This window comes from Prionailurus viverrinus, chromosome E2, assembly GCF_022837055.1.
Source record: "Prionailurus viverrinus isolate Anna chromosome E2, UM_Priviv_1.0, whole genome shotgun sequence".
In the NCBI taxonomy this organism is placed as follows: domain Eukaryota; kingdom Metazoa; phylum Chordata; class Mammalia; order Carnivora; family Felidae; genus Prionailurus; species Prionailurus viverrinus.
Window position 1 is genome coordinate 20,636,294 of NC_062575.1, and position 14,809 is coordinate 20,651,102.

At 45.8% G+C, this 14,809-nt stretch overlaps 1 protein-coding gene across 2 annotated transcripts in view; it reads right to left on the reverse strand.

Annotated features, from left to right (window-relative positions):
- Nucleotides 1–4,437: 4,437 nt before the first annotated feature.
- Nucleotides 4,438–14,809, reverse strand: part of CDH5 (cadherin 5) — a 34,133-nt gene continuing 23,761 nt past the window's right edge. For both annotated transcript variants that reach the window (XM_047835335.1, XM_047835334.1), the window contains 5 exons: nt 13,624–13,766; nt 11,480–11,604; nt 11,016–11,124; nt 8,447–8,692; nt 4,438–6,357 (listed from right to left, as the gene is read on the reverse strand). In XM_047835335.1, the coding sequence (XP_047691291.1) occupies nt 5,843–6,357; nt 8,447–8,692; nt 11,016–11,124; nt 11,480–11,604; nt 13,624–13,766 (1,138 nt within the window). In that variant the 3' untranslated portion in view covers nt 4,438–5,842. The remainder of the gene's footprint in view (nt 6,358–8,446; nt 8,693–11,015; nt 11,125–11,479; nt 11,605–13,623; nt 13,767–14,809) is intronic.

The following is a 14,809-nucleotide window of genomic DNA, read 5'->3' on the forward strand; positions in this document are numbered from 1 at the left end:
CTGATTTTAAGGCTCTGTGCAATCAGAAAGGGAAGGCTAATCAGTTGTAAACTGCCTGCCTGAACTTTGAAGGAGTTTTACAACATAAACACAGAGGCTTTTAGCAAGTGCTGAGAAATTTATTGGTTCCAGGCATTTAAGGAGGGTATCTGACCACTCACTGCCTGACTACCATTAAGCAGAGGCTTCAGTGACCACACACAACAAACAGTACAACTTTTAGAGCATTAGTTTAGGAAAGCCACTAACCAAACTGCAGCACCAACAAAAACCAAAAACAAGAAACCTTGGAGGTCAAGGGGGTGTGGTTTCCACAGTTGCCACACTGTATTATTTAAACTATCCAACTTTCTGGGGCACCTGGATGGCTCAGTCACTTAAGCATCCGACTTTGGCTCAGTTCATAATCTTGCAGTTAGTGGGTTTAAGTCCTGCATCGAGCTCTGGGATGACAGCTCAGAGCCTGGAGCCTGCTTCAAGTTCTGTCTCCCTCTCTCTCTGCCCCTCCCCATCTTGCACTCTGTCTCTCAAAAATAAATTCTGTCTCCCTCTCTCTCTGCCCCTCCCCATCTTGCACTCTGTCTCTCAAAAATAAATAAAATAAGTGTTAAAAATTAAAAAAAAATCCAACTTTAGAAAAAAAATTATGAGACATACAAGGAAACCATAAAGTATGGCCCAGTCATAGGAAAAATAGTAATTGATAGAAACTATCCCTGAAGAAACCCAGATGTTGGACTTACTAGAGAGAGTTTAATCCAGTTATTTAAAATATATTCAAAGGGGGCGCCTGGGTGGCGCAGTCGGTTAAGCGTCCGACTTCAGCCAGGTCACGATCTCGCGGTCCATGAGTTCGAGCCCCGTGTCAGGCTCTGGGCTGATGGCTCAGAGCCTGGAGCCTGCTTCCGATTCTGTGTCTCCCTCTCTCTCTGCCCCTCCCCCGTTCATGCTCTGTCTCTCTCTGTCCCAAAAATAAATAAACGTTGAAAAAAAAAATAAAAAAAAAAAAATAAAAGCAAGCCCTTCTCTGTTTAAAAAAAAAAATAAAATATATTCAAAGAACTAAAGGAAACCATGTCTAAAGACTAAAGAAAAATGTGAAGATTAGGTCTCACCAAAGAGAATAATCAGTAAAGAGGTAGAAATTATTAAAACAAACAAACAAACAAACAAACAAAAAAACCAAGGGGCACCTGGGTGGCTCAGTCAGTTAAGCGCCTGACTTTGGTTCAGGTCATGATCTTACCTTGGTGAGTTCAAGCCCCACATCGGGCTCTGTGCTGACAGCTCAGAGCCTGGAGCCTGCTTTGGATTCTGTCTCCCTCTCTCTCTGCCCCTCCCCTCCTCTCAAAAATAAATATTAAAAAAAAAAACAAATAGAAACTCTGGAGTTGCAAATATAATAAACAAATGAAAAATTGAGAAGAGCTCAAGAGCAGATGTGAGTTAAAGAAAGATCAGTAAACTTGAATATAGGTCAATTGAGATGATCTAGTCTGAGGAACAACAACAACAAAAAGACTGAAGAAAATCAATAGAGCCTTAGATAGCTATTGGACACCAGTAAACATACTCTATATGCATAATGAGAGTCCCAGAGAAGAAAGAAAGAGGCAGAAAGAATATCTGAAGAGATAATGGCCCCAAACTTTCAAATTTGATAAAAATATTAATCTACACATCCAATAAGTTCAAGGAACTCCAAGTAAGATACAGTCCTAGGATTTATCCTAGACATATCATAATGGAACTATGGAAGATTAAAGACAGAGGGACTATTGAAAGCCTTAAGTAAGAGAGAAATGATTTGATTTATCAGATGCAGAGTTTCCTTAATAAGATTAACAGCCAATTTTTCATCAAGCCAGGGAGGCCAGAAGGCAGTGGGGTGACATTCACAGTGCTGAAAGAAAAAGGCTATCAGTCAAGAATTCTATATTTTGGAAAAATAAAGGACAAGTTAATTCCCAGATAAACAAAATGAGAGAATTTCTCACTACCAGACTTTCCCCACAAGAATTACTAAGGAGAGGGGCACCTAGATGACTCAGTCAGTTGAATGTCTGACTCTTGGTTTTGGCTCAGATCATGACCTTGCAGTTTGTGGGATTGAGCCCTGCTCTGAGTATGGAGCCTGCTTGGGATTCTTTCTCTCTCTCTCTCTCTCTCTCTCTGCCCCTCCCCTGCTTATACTGTCTCTCAAAATAAATAAACATTAAGAAATTTATTAAGAAAAAAATTATTAAGGAGAGTCATTCACACTGAAATGAAAAGACACAGACAGTAACTTGAAACCATATGAAGAAATAAAGATCACCAGTAAAGGTAACTGTATAGGTAGATATAAAAATTTAAATATATATATTTTTGTTTGTAACTTTCCCCCTCCTCTATGATCTAAAAGACAACTGCCTAAAGCAAGAACTATAAATCTATGTTGATGGGCATATGATGCATAAAAATGTAATATGTATAACAATGGACAGTGCAAAGGAGGGGAGAGGGAGCGGAGCTATATAGGAGCAAAGTTTCGTACAGTATTGAAGTTGGTAAAAATTCTAACTGAATTGTTTTAAGATTTTAAATATAATCCTCAGGGGGAACCACTAAAGAAATTTTTAAAAAGGTAAAAAAATGACAAGAGAATTAAAATGGTACACTAGAAAATACCTCTTTAACATGACAGAAGGCAGTAATGGGGCAACAGAGAAACAAAAAAGATGTAAGACATAGAAAAAAAAAGGAAATAGCAGGCATATATCCTACCTTATCAGTAATTACATTAAATATAAAGGATTAAACATGCCAACCAAAAAGCAGAGATTGGTAAGATGGATAAATTGCCATGATCCAACTATACTTTGTCCACAGAAGACACACTTTGTATTAAAAGACACATATTGGTTGAAAGTAAAAGGATGGAAAAAGATATCCTATGTAAACTAACCAAAGAGAGCTGGAGTGACTATACTAATATTAGACAAAATAGACTGATAAAAATTGTTACCAGATACAAAAGTACGTTTTACAACGCTAAATGCGTCAATCCTTCAGGATGATATAACAGCTAGAAACCTTTACATTCCTAACAATAGAGACTCAAAATACATGGAGCAAAAACTGACAGAATTGAAGGGAGAAACAGACAGCTCAACAATAATAGTTGGGTGATTTCAGCACCCCACTTTCAGTAATGGATAGACTATATATAACTAGACAGAAGATCAGTGAGGGGAAAAAGACTTGAACAACACTATAAACTGGTACATCTAACAGCTACAGAATACTCCACTACCAGCAGCAGAATACACATTCCTCTCAGGTGCACAGAATATTGCACAGGATGAAACATGTTAAGGCATAAAACAAGCCTCAATAAATTTATAAGGACTGAAATCATGAAAATTATGTTCTCTTAACATGAGGGAATGAAATTAGAAATCAATAATAGCAGGAAATTTGAAAAATTCACAAATATGTGAAAATTAAATAATGCATTCCAAATAACCAATGGATCAAAAAGGCAATCACAAAGGAAGTTAGAGCAAAATTGGAATTAGGACAACTTGACCCCTGAGAGCTCCAGGAACTAGCGTTTATCCAGAGCACGGTTTACAAAATACCATCCCTGGAAGAAATAATCCCCAGGAATCCCCGCTGGTAGGGGTCAAGGAGCAGAGGCCTTGATGAAGTGAACTTCAACCCCCACTTCCTCAATTCAAGACCTGAGTCTGACAAGGACGTTTCTTCTCATTTTGATTGTGAGGTTTTCAAGGCAGGACCCCAATATTGGGCCCAGACACCCCCAATAAAGTGCCACCTGTTCACTCCTGTCAATCAGCCAATTAGAGGTTGACTTCTTCCCTCACTGCTGATGACTCTCACTAACCCCATCATGGAAATGGTGTGGCAGCTCCAGCTTCCACAGGCCCTGCCTACTGTGTAGGGTGGAGGTGGGACTGGGAGGCATGTACAGACGCCAAGTGAAGGCATTGGGCTCTGGGAGGAAAGGGGGTTGGATTAGGTGTCTGTTATTATTCTTTGCTGCAATACAGAGTGAGTGTCTCTGAAATCCTAATTGCAAACATCCCCTTGCACCCTGGGTTCCTTTTTTGATGATGGTGGTGGTGGTGATAATGTGTATGTGTGTATGTGTTTCACATGAGCTTATTCAGCTCTAGAAATAAAAGGATTTCAAGAATTTTCTTTATTTAGGTATAAAAAAATACAGTACGTCCCATGCACCAGTGTGGCCAATATATAGTTATTATCACTAGAGCAATAACTACAATGATAGGAAAAAGAAGGTTACAGGAATTTGTTCATCCAACTAAAAAATCTGAATTAAAATTGTTAACCTAAATAGCAACCCACTTATTATGCAAAAACCTTTATTCTATATGTTTGTGAGAGCTAGAAATATGTAAGTATTATTAGTAAAATATATATATATACATATATATGTATATATATATATATATATATATATATATATATATAGTAGTTATTGGTTTAAAAAAAAGTCAAGTGTTATCTACAGTCTCCTGAAGTGTGAGGGCCCTTGCCCTGAGGGGAACCTCAGTCCATGACCAAGTGTGAATTGGAGAGTTTGCCTCCTTTCCTGCCCTCTCCCGTTGAGTGATGCCACTTCCCCAGGGTGTGTTTGCAGTGGAATGTTCCAGATTTGGCTGAAAGTGGGAGATGCACAGATGACCACAGGGCATGGGCAAGGCAGGGTGTGCCCGAGGGATGAGGCCCTGCCAGGGTTTCCTGAGATGTGGCAACAAACGAGGTGCGTAAAGGCAAATGGCACAGTTCTGTTGTGCAGTCATGTTTGGGTTTGGACTTTGACCAGAGTTGCTGAGGGTCACATCTTGAGGGCCTTCAAGTCAAGAGATAAGGAGTAGATGGAGAGAGAGAGAGAGAGAAAGAGCGTGAAGGAGTGACTGGGCAAGGAAGATAAGGGGAGAGGTCTTCTGCTCTGGGGAACATCTGCTCCACTTCCCAGGCAAAACTGATGGGGTGTCGATGAGACTCAAATTGGGGTCACAGCTACTCCAGGCCCTCTCCCAAGGGTGTGGGTGTGCAGGTGGCCCTCAGCATATGATCTGTCACACTTGGTCTCCACTGTCCCTCCAGGATGGATTCACAGTTGCGTCAAAGTTCAACAAGCCGTTTTCCTGACTTTGGTTGAATTTTCAGTGCTCAGTACAGCAGTTACAGGTGTGGTAGGCCAGCGAGGTCACCTCAGGACCCAAGTTTGGTAGCTGTCAAGGGACCCACTCATCCTTCTTGACAGAACTGGGGAGAGGCTGGGAGTGGTGGGGACTTGGGAGAGCATGAGGAAGTTGAAGCAGGGCTGGCATGATGGATGGTTCCAGTCTCTGGTGGGACTGGGCTGCAGAGAGTCTTGCCCCACAGGCCATGCCCTTTGCTCCAGGCAGACAGGCACCAGGATCTCACCAACCTTACCGGGGGAAGGGGGGGGGGGGGTTGGGGAAGATCTCCCCTTGGCTTTTGAACCATAAGCTGCTTTAAGGAGCCACAGCAAGTCTTTGAGTAGGACCCGTGGTCCCAGGTGACAGGGTTATGGATGTCCAAGCCGAGACAGAACACCAGCCTGGATCTTCCAGAGTTTAGGGGGTAGCTATCACTTGAAGTATGTTCCTGGACATTTCAGGGACCTGGAGTTTGCTACCCGAGGTGGTGAAGTCTCTGGGACCCACGAGGAAGGGCTGCTGGGCTAGGGTGTCAGTGCTACAATTTGCGGGCTCAGTGCCTGTTGTCCGACTGGCCCGCGCTGCAGAGGTTTGGGTCCCCAGACCTGGAGGCCCACGTCTCCCTAGTACACCAGCTCCACCTGGGGGTCTGAGCGGTACAGCTCCGCCAGCATCTTGAACCTGGGGCCCCAGTCGTTGAGGAAGTCGTAATCGACGTCCGAGTCGGATGAATCGGTGCCCAGAGAGCTGAGGGACTCGGCGATGGACTCAGAGCCCTCGTAGCCGTAGATGTGCAGCGTGTCGTAGGGCGGGCCTGCGCCGTCGTGGTCGGCCTCGTCCTTCTTCACCTCGATCATGGCGGCCATCTCCCCCGGCCCGCCGTGCACCGCGCCGTGCCGCGGAGGCTTCTGCACCTGCGCGTAGACGGACGGCCGCGCCTCCAGCGTGGGCCGCGGGGGCTTGGCCCCGCCCTGCCGCACCGAGTTGAGCACCGACACGTCGTAGCTGGTGGTGTCCATCTCGCCTCCGCCCTCCTCGTCATAGGTGACCAGCTGCTCGTGGATCTCGGGCACGCTCTTGCCGTGGGCGCGGGCCTGCTTCCGGAGCCGCCGCCGCAGGAAGATGAGGAGGGTGATCACTGCAGCGAGCCAGAGCTAGTCAGACCCGGCCCACCTGGCCCTGTGGGGGCTCACCTGCGTCCTCCCCTCCTCCCTGGAAATTCCCGGGCCAGCCCAGCATCCCAGCGACACCTGGGCCAAGGCGGAGGTTGGTTTGGTCTAGACACCTTGTGGGTACCCGCCCCGCTCCCCCACCCCCCACCCCCCGCCTCCCCCCCGCAACCTCCGCCCTCTGTGGGTCAGAGTCGTGCCTCCCACCCCCTTGGGACAGACCCTCCTTCCCTGGGGATTTGGTCCTGATTGGCTGTCATAGCCACTGGTGGAGGTGGGGGAAGAGGAACAGAGTGGGACTCCCTTAAGTTCATTCTCTCCTGCCAGTCTCAACCCCATCTACCTACGTCCACATTTCCTGTCTCCCCCTACCACTGTGGCAAATCCTTCTATGTTGTGTGCAAAGGTGGGGAGGCCAGAGGTTGGAGAAGAAATGGGGAAGGGAATGGAGTTGAAATTCGGAGTGCAGAGATTCCGAACCATTGTTTTGTTGATGGCCGTGCTGCTGCTGCTGCTGGATAACGGTGGTGCTGGCAGGCATGCTGCCCATGGCTGTCACGGCAGCTGTTGTCGGGCACCTATTGGATATGTGCTGGCTCCATACTGGACACGTTCTCGTGTTATTTCACTCAGGGCAGGTATTATTCTCCCCATTTTACCCTTAAGCAAACTGACCTTAGGGAGGCTGAGTGGCTTGCCTGGGGTCCCGTGGTTGGGCAGTGGTGTAGATATTGACCCTGCTCAGAGCTCTGAGGGGTGTGACTGTGAGTCACCAACCCCTGAGGATAGGTGGTCCATGTGGCACAGAGAGCTCCTAAAATTAGGCCAGAGCATCCCCCAGACTCTGTCCTTCTGGCCTTGAGTTACTTAACAAACTGTTACGTATGTAAGAGAAGCTGGGACACCCTGTCTGAGCTCTAGTTTCCTTGTCTATAAGATGAAAGTGATGACTTTCCTGCTTTGTTTATATTTGGCAAGGTAGTTGTGAGATTAAGTGTATTCTACGTGTGGTGGTGATGTCATTGTCATTATTATTACTAATTATTATTAAAAGGGGTTCTGAGTCTAGACTCTTTGCCAGAGAAGCCTCAGGAAGGTGGCACACCCAGGGGGCCTCTAAGGAGAGCCACTGGCAGGAAAAGCCTGGAGGAGATAATGTGGGAACCCCACCTCACCCCCAGGGCCTATCATTTCAGTGACAGGGAGATCTCTAACTTTCCTCTAGAGGGCCGGCCCCTGCCCCATCTCAGGGCTGGTGCAGGAGAATGTATTCCACTGGGAGGAACCCCCCACCGTCAGCTGAGGGGAACTGGTGGATAAACTCTTGCTGACAGTGCCCCGCTGCTTCTCCATCCCCAGTGACAGGGAGCGCCAGTGACCCTCACTAGTAACTTGCGAGACAGTGCTTCCTTCATCAGCTGCCTCCCTTCCCTGTTTCACTCCCCTCTCTTCCTTCTAGGGCTTCCTGGGAGCACTTCCCAAATAAACCACTTGTATGCCAGTCCTTGTCCCAGGGTCTGCTTCCTGAGTAACCCAAACCAAGGCAAGGCCTAAAATGCTCCTAAAATTTCTGAGGCCCAAACAAGAAAAAAAAAAAAAAAAAAAAAAAAAAAAAGATATCAAGCCTGGAGGAATCCTAAAAAAGGAAAGGAAGCCACTAGCGGCTATCTAAGCTGGAATTTTTTAAATTTTCTATTTTTTTCCCCCCAAAGAGGATTTTTTTTTCAAAATAGGTGTCATGGAAATAAATGCCTAGAACAGTGCCTAGAATGCTGTAAGTGCTCAAAACGTATAAATTGAATGAACGAATGAATGGATGTCATATATGAGGTATTTTAAAGTAAGTGAAAGGCCTTGAACTCTCCCTTTCCCCCCACATCTACCCCCACCTTTTGGCATCCAGGGAGCTAGAGCTTTTATTCCTCTGTCCTGCTACGGAACCCTGAGGCCCAGGGTGGGATATGGGCTGGAAGCAGGCTTGCGCCTGAATCCCCGCTCTCTTCCTCCTCCTGTGAAGCGCTCCGCACCATCGTTCCCTCCCCCATCTTAGGCACTGACCTGTGATGGTGAGGATGCAGAGGAAGATGGCTACCAGCGCCTGGATGCTGACACCTGCCTGGGCAGCCATCTCCTCACAGTAGGTGAACTCGCCATGCTCATTGCACTTGCAGACAGTCACGACCAGTGTGCTGGTGCCTGTGAGGCTCGGCCTCCCGTTGTCTGAGATGAGCACAGGCAGATAGTGGACCTTGGCACGCTCCCGGTCAAACTGTCCGTACTTGACTGTGATGTTGGCCGTGTTATCTGGAAATACCGGGGCTGCAGAGTCAGGCTCTGGCTCCCAGAGTGCCTGTCCCCTCGTGCACACTGATGATGTGGCTTGCCTCCTCCAGGGGACCCTCCGCGACTGCACCAGCCCATGTGCAGTCTGCTTCTCTGCCCTTTGTATCCCCTGCCTCATGTTTCAGCCATTTGAGTGCAGGTCTGTTCCTCCAGAGAGGGGATATTTTGGGCAGCTGCCTTGACATAGCCTTTAAGAATGGCTTGCCCAGGGGGCGCCTGGGTGGCTCAGTTGGTTAAGCATCTGACTTTGGCTCAGGTCACAAACTCACAGTTTGTGAGTTCGAGCCCCGCATCAGGCTCTGTGTTGACAGCTTGGAGCCTGCTTCGAGTTCTGTGTCTCCCTCTCTCTCTGCCCCTCCCATGCTCATGCTCTGTCTCTCTCTGTGTCTCAGAAATAAATAAATGTTAAAAAAGAATTAAAAAAAAAAAAGAATGGCTTGGCCAAAATGTAAAGTCCTTGCCTTCTGTTTCTGTGGGCAACTGATACGTCTGACCCCCACCTCCTCTTTCCTAACCCTACTGCAATAACAGGTGGTTCTCTTTTGGCTCAATTAATGCATTTTTGCAAGCTTTGACAATGGGGAAAAATAAAGTTTTTCAAAGTCTTTCAGCACTGGGCTAACTTTGAAGGCTGTTTCTGCTATTCCTGAAAATCCATTAGAAAGTGAAAACAATGCACATGTTCCCTGGGGCACCAAAGGAATGATGACACAGTAACTGAGGATGTCCTAGGCAGGCTGGAACTGCACATACGCTTTGGCCCAAATATTGGCTGCCCCTCCCAGCTCCGGTCAGTGGTTCCATGTACTGAAGAATCCCCCAGGGAGCTTTTTAAACAGATTTTCAGAGCCCTGTTCCCCCTTCGCTGCCATTTCCTACCCCTCCCCCATCTCCCACACCCACATTTCATTATCAGACGCCAGATAATCTGCCTTTTGTAGGCTTCTGGGAGGTTATGATGCTGGTGGCCAGAGGGTCTAGGGATTCCCTGCTCCAGGATTTATCTAGCCCTGCAGGGTCAGCTCCCTCAGGAAGCTGACTCCCTTTGGGTCAGCTCCCAAAGCAAAGGGGTCTGTCTTTTAGATTTCAAATGAAAGCTGATTACATTTTGCTATTAAGTAACCATGTCTATTATAATTAAAAATAATAGCTATATGGCCATTGATACTTTGAGAGAAATTAGAGATTTCTCACTACATTCACTTAATATCATAACAGGACATTCATGCTATAAGTGAATCTGGCACCAACAGGCTTCCCTCCTGGTTGTACATGGGGTGTCTTTGGGGTGGCACTTAAGTTTTCTATCCCAATGCAGACCCCCTCTGAGGTGGGATTGAGGTGGAGATGGGGGGTGGGGTGACAAGTATTTTTGCCACATTGTTTACTACTAAAGACAGCTGAACGTTTGAATGGTTTGTAATTGACCGTCAACACATCGTGGCCACCTTTTCTCTAAGAATGGCTCCTTAAGGATGAGTCTGTGGCTGATCCCCTGGGTCTGCCTTCCGCCTTCAGGGACCCTGACCTTCCTCACAGGTGGCACTGGCTCTTCTATACAGGAATGAAGCCTCATCCGCCACAGTTTTGCCATCTGAGAAAGGCAGGAACGCTACTCTGTGCTGGGTGAAGGATGGCTCTATTAGACCCAAGAGGGATTTTCTGTTTTCCTCAGGAAGCCACTGAGGCCACGGAAGCATGCCTACTTTTGCCTGGAATTCAGTCAGCTCAGCATCGTCACTCTTGTAAGCGTATGCTCATCAGAAGCTCTGACTGGCACTGCTGATATCACAGACTCTGGGCTGTGAGGAGTGGACCAGATCCTGTCCTGGGGCCACCTGGTGGTAAGTAGTCATTGTAGCTGAAATAAGACAAAGTTCACTGTATTCTTGGCATTTGGATTTCACGTTTCCAGTTTTGACTCTTTGGTAGTGACCTCAGAATTCATAGAGAATTTGCAGCTGTGCTGAGCATAGAGATCCAGTGTGGGAAGGACTCCACTGGCTAGATCGTGAACTGAGCAAGCATCTGCGCCCCATATCTATTCTATATTCCTTGCTGACTTGAGGATCTTATGGAGAATGTGGACTTGGCAGTTTGGCCAGATTAGCTCTGATCATTGCACAGCCCCGTAAGGAGTTGTACAAAATATCCTGTAACTTGAAGACCCCAGTGAGGGCTTGCCCCCACTTGGTTGGCTTGGTTCTTGACCCTGGTGCTTCAAGACTCAAATAACTGTGCCCCTGCCCTTGCCAGTAGCCAAGCTGACTACTTTGATGCATACCGTGATTATCTGTCAGGGTGAAGTTGCTGTCCTCAGTGCTCAGAGAGAATTTGAATTTCACATCTCGTGGCGTTATGTCCTTATCTATTGCCGAGATTTGCACGACCAGCTGGAATGTGGAAAATGGGGGACAGTCAGTGGTGGTGTTGGGGTGGCTGGGGGATCAGTGATGGTGACTTTGGTATCAGATCTGACCGTGGCTGCATATTTTCTGCAACACTAACCTAAATAGTCTCCACAAAGCCACCCTTTGGACCAACCTCCCCACCAATGTATTCTTCATACGTTCTCCCTGAGCCTCAGTTTCTCCGTCTATAAAGTGGGGATAACATCACCTTTCCTCAAGGCTGTTGTGCAGGTTACATTAAGCTCAGTGAAATGCCAGCTGACCGTGGGTGGGAGGTGCTGCCTCTCAGCCCATCTTCAGTGAGCGTGCCTCGCCCTCCCAGCTAAGCCGGACTCACCTTGCCCTGGGCAGCATTCTCACACACTCTGGGCTCGTAGGGCTGGGCGAACTCTGGAGCGTTGTCATTTTCATCCATAACTTCAATGTGGACTTGGACAATGGATTCTTTGCCTGTGGAGTACCCTGCAGGGAGAAAGGACCCTGACTGCCATTGACTCAGATTGATGCCAGTCCCAGGGGTAGAAAGTATGTGGATGGGGAGTCCTGGAGGGGTGCCCTTTTTGCAGGAAGAGGGGGCTATGGACCTCTGGAAGAGAGGCCAGGGTTGGTGTTCTGGATGAAAGGGCTGGGGGAAGAAGGGAAGGGTGTCAAGCTTCATGCACAGGGATTTTTACTAAACAGTTACTTGTAAGAATCAAGAAGGTAAACAATGCAAGCAAATTAAAGAAAGTTTTAATTAAATTAAATTAAACAAATATAATTTATTTAAATAAATAAAATTAATTTATTACAAAATACTTAAAAGGTAAACAACCTAAGTGAGTTGGGGTTAACATATTAAACCACTTTCAAAGAATGGAATATGTGGCTATTTACAATGCCCATGTAAATTACATTTAAAAATGTAATAAAGATATTTTAGTATTATATGAAAATGGCTGTGAAATAAGGCTAAGTAAAAATGCAGGATATGTTTTTTATATAAATATTATGGTCTCACTTACATGAAAATATGTATAGAGAAAAAAAGACCAGAGAAAGTACACTGAAGTGTCAACAGTAATTATCTCTGTATGGTGGGGTTATAGGGGAATGATTTTCTTCTTTTCAGTTTTTCCCATATTTAAAACATTTTTTAACGTTTATTTATTTTTTAAGGGAGAGAGAGGCAGAATGCGAGCGGTGGGGTGGGGGGTGCAGAGAGAGAGGGAGACACAGAATCCAAAGCAGGCTCTAGGCTCTGAACTGTCAGCATAGAGCCTGACATGGGGCTTGAACTCACCGACTGCGAGATCGTGACCTGAGCCGAAGGCAGACGCTTAACTGACTGAGCCATCCAGGTGCCCCATCCCATATTTTAAAATGAACAACAAACCATTACTTTAACGTTTAAAAATATGCGAATGAGATTAGATGGGGAAGAAAGGGGTAAAGACTGATCCGGAAAACCTGCAAGAGTCCATCACAGTTGGAGCTTGTGCGACATGGCAGGGGTGATGACCAAGTCTGGGAAGCCCAGAAGGAGGCAGGGGACACTCTAGGGTAGCACCAGTGGGGCCTTGGTCAAGTCACCGCCCCCGCCCAGGCCCTGGTGGTCTCCTGGGTAAGGCGAGGATATTAATCTATCTCCTGGAGCTGTGATTTTTCTCATGTAAGTAAAGGATATAAAATCCCAACACTTGGGGTGGCTGGGTGGCTCAGTTGGTTGAGCTTCCAACTTCGGCTCAGGTCATGACCTCACGGTCTGTGAATTCGAGCCCCGTGTCGGGCTCTATGCTGACAGCTCAGAGCCTGGACCCTGCTTCAGATTCTGTGTCTCCCTCTCTCTCTGACCTTCCCCCATCCATTCTCTGTCTCTCTCTGTCTCAAAAATAAAATAAAACATTAAAAAAAATTTTTAAATCCCAACACTTGCCTTTCCCTCTGGCAAAAGTTACACTAATCTGGAGAACCTAATAATCTTGAAGTTGGAAGCTGCTTCAGATTTTGAATTCAACCCACTGACTGGCATATAAATTATCCCCCTCCTTTCCCCCCAAACAGTCTTTTCCAAACATCCATGATAATAAGAATCATGTGGTACTTGTTCGATACACATTCCTTGGCCCCGTTTCTGGATCACTGGACCAGTGATCCTCTAGGAAAGGCTCTGTGTTTAAAAGGTGCCTTAGGTGATTCTCATCACAGGGACATCTAGCAGGCTCTTTTATGACAGTGCTTCTTCAGCTGTAATGTGCAAGAGGTTCTGATTCGGTCTGGGGGTTGCCCAAGATTCTACCCTTCCAACCAGGTTGCTGGTGATGTGGGTGCTGCTGGTCCATCCACACCTTGGGGATAGAGGCTCTATAGTATCCCAGCCAAGTAGTGCTTCAGCGGGAGCTTATGATACCCCCAGAGCCCCAAAATGACAGATTATGCCTATTTTGAAGGAATGAGGGGAAGGAGAAAAGCCCAGGTCCCCTAGCATCTGGGACCACTCACCGCTGGAATCCAGTTCTTTGGCCTCCACTGTCAGGTTATACCAGGGGTAGACTTCTCTGTCCAGCTCTTTCTCATTGTAAATGTCCCCTTGTTTGGTTATTCGGAAGAACTGGCCCTTGTCACTGGTCGTGCGGATGGAGTATCTGCCAGGGGAGAGAAATTCATGACTTTCTGTTGTTCTTTGCTGGGGAGACCCCTCATGGTCTAACCCTTGTGTCCTCTCCATCCTCCTCTCACTGCTCATTGTGTTCTACCACCTAGAGGGAATCAGGGAGGTGAGATAACCCCTTCGATTTTAGCAGTGCTGCCCTGACTGGGCTGGAGGTGGTGCCTTGAGACTCCATCAGTGGCACTCTGAGAGCTGTGGCAGGAGGAGTTTTAATCAGGTGCACCAGAGCTGGGGTTGGTTTTTGTCATTAATGAAAAGGTGGTTGGGCAAGAGCCAGGAAGAAGTAAAAAAAGGAGCTGGAATAGATAGAAAATGATTGAAAAGAAATTAAATTTATGAAGTAAAAAATGGAAAAGTTCTTCCAGAAATCAATAAAAAGGTATGAAGAAATTATATATATATATATATATATATATATATATATATGAGATATATAGTATATATTTGCTACTACTTAGGAAAATTCCAGAACAAATAGAACAGAAGTAGCAACAAAAGATATAATAAGAGAAAACATTCCTGATCTAAAGAAAGACACAAATCTAAGATTAAAAGATTAAAAGAGGTCATTAATATGAGGCATAATTTCTAAAAGAGATCAATGTTTATGTATATCCTGATGACACTTTTGAGTTTTAAGGCTATATGAAGGAACTAAACAGAGTTCAGACAGAAAAATATGTTCTTGTGAAGAAAATCAGACTTACCTCAGATATCCCCACGAAATTAAATTCTAGAACACATTGATAGTATTTTTAAAGGAAGTGTCTATAGACTGAAAATTATAGGAGCATATCTGGTATTATTAACATAAGGCAAAAGAACTAAGGTATTTGTAAGTATACAAGAACTCAGGAAGTATATCATGCACAGAAATAGGGTCTTGAAAAATTTTTATGAAAACTTAATTTCATCTAAGAAATGTCTCATTATAAAATAAAAGCCTGATGGGGTACCCGGGTAGCTCAGTCAGTTAAGTGTCTGACTCTTGATTTTGGCTCAGGTCATGATCTCATG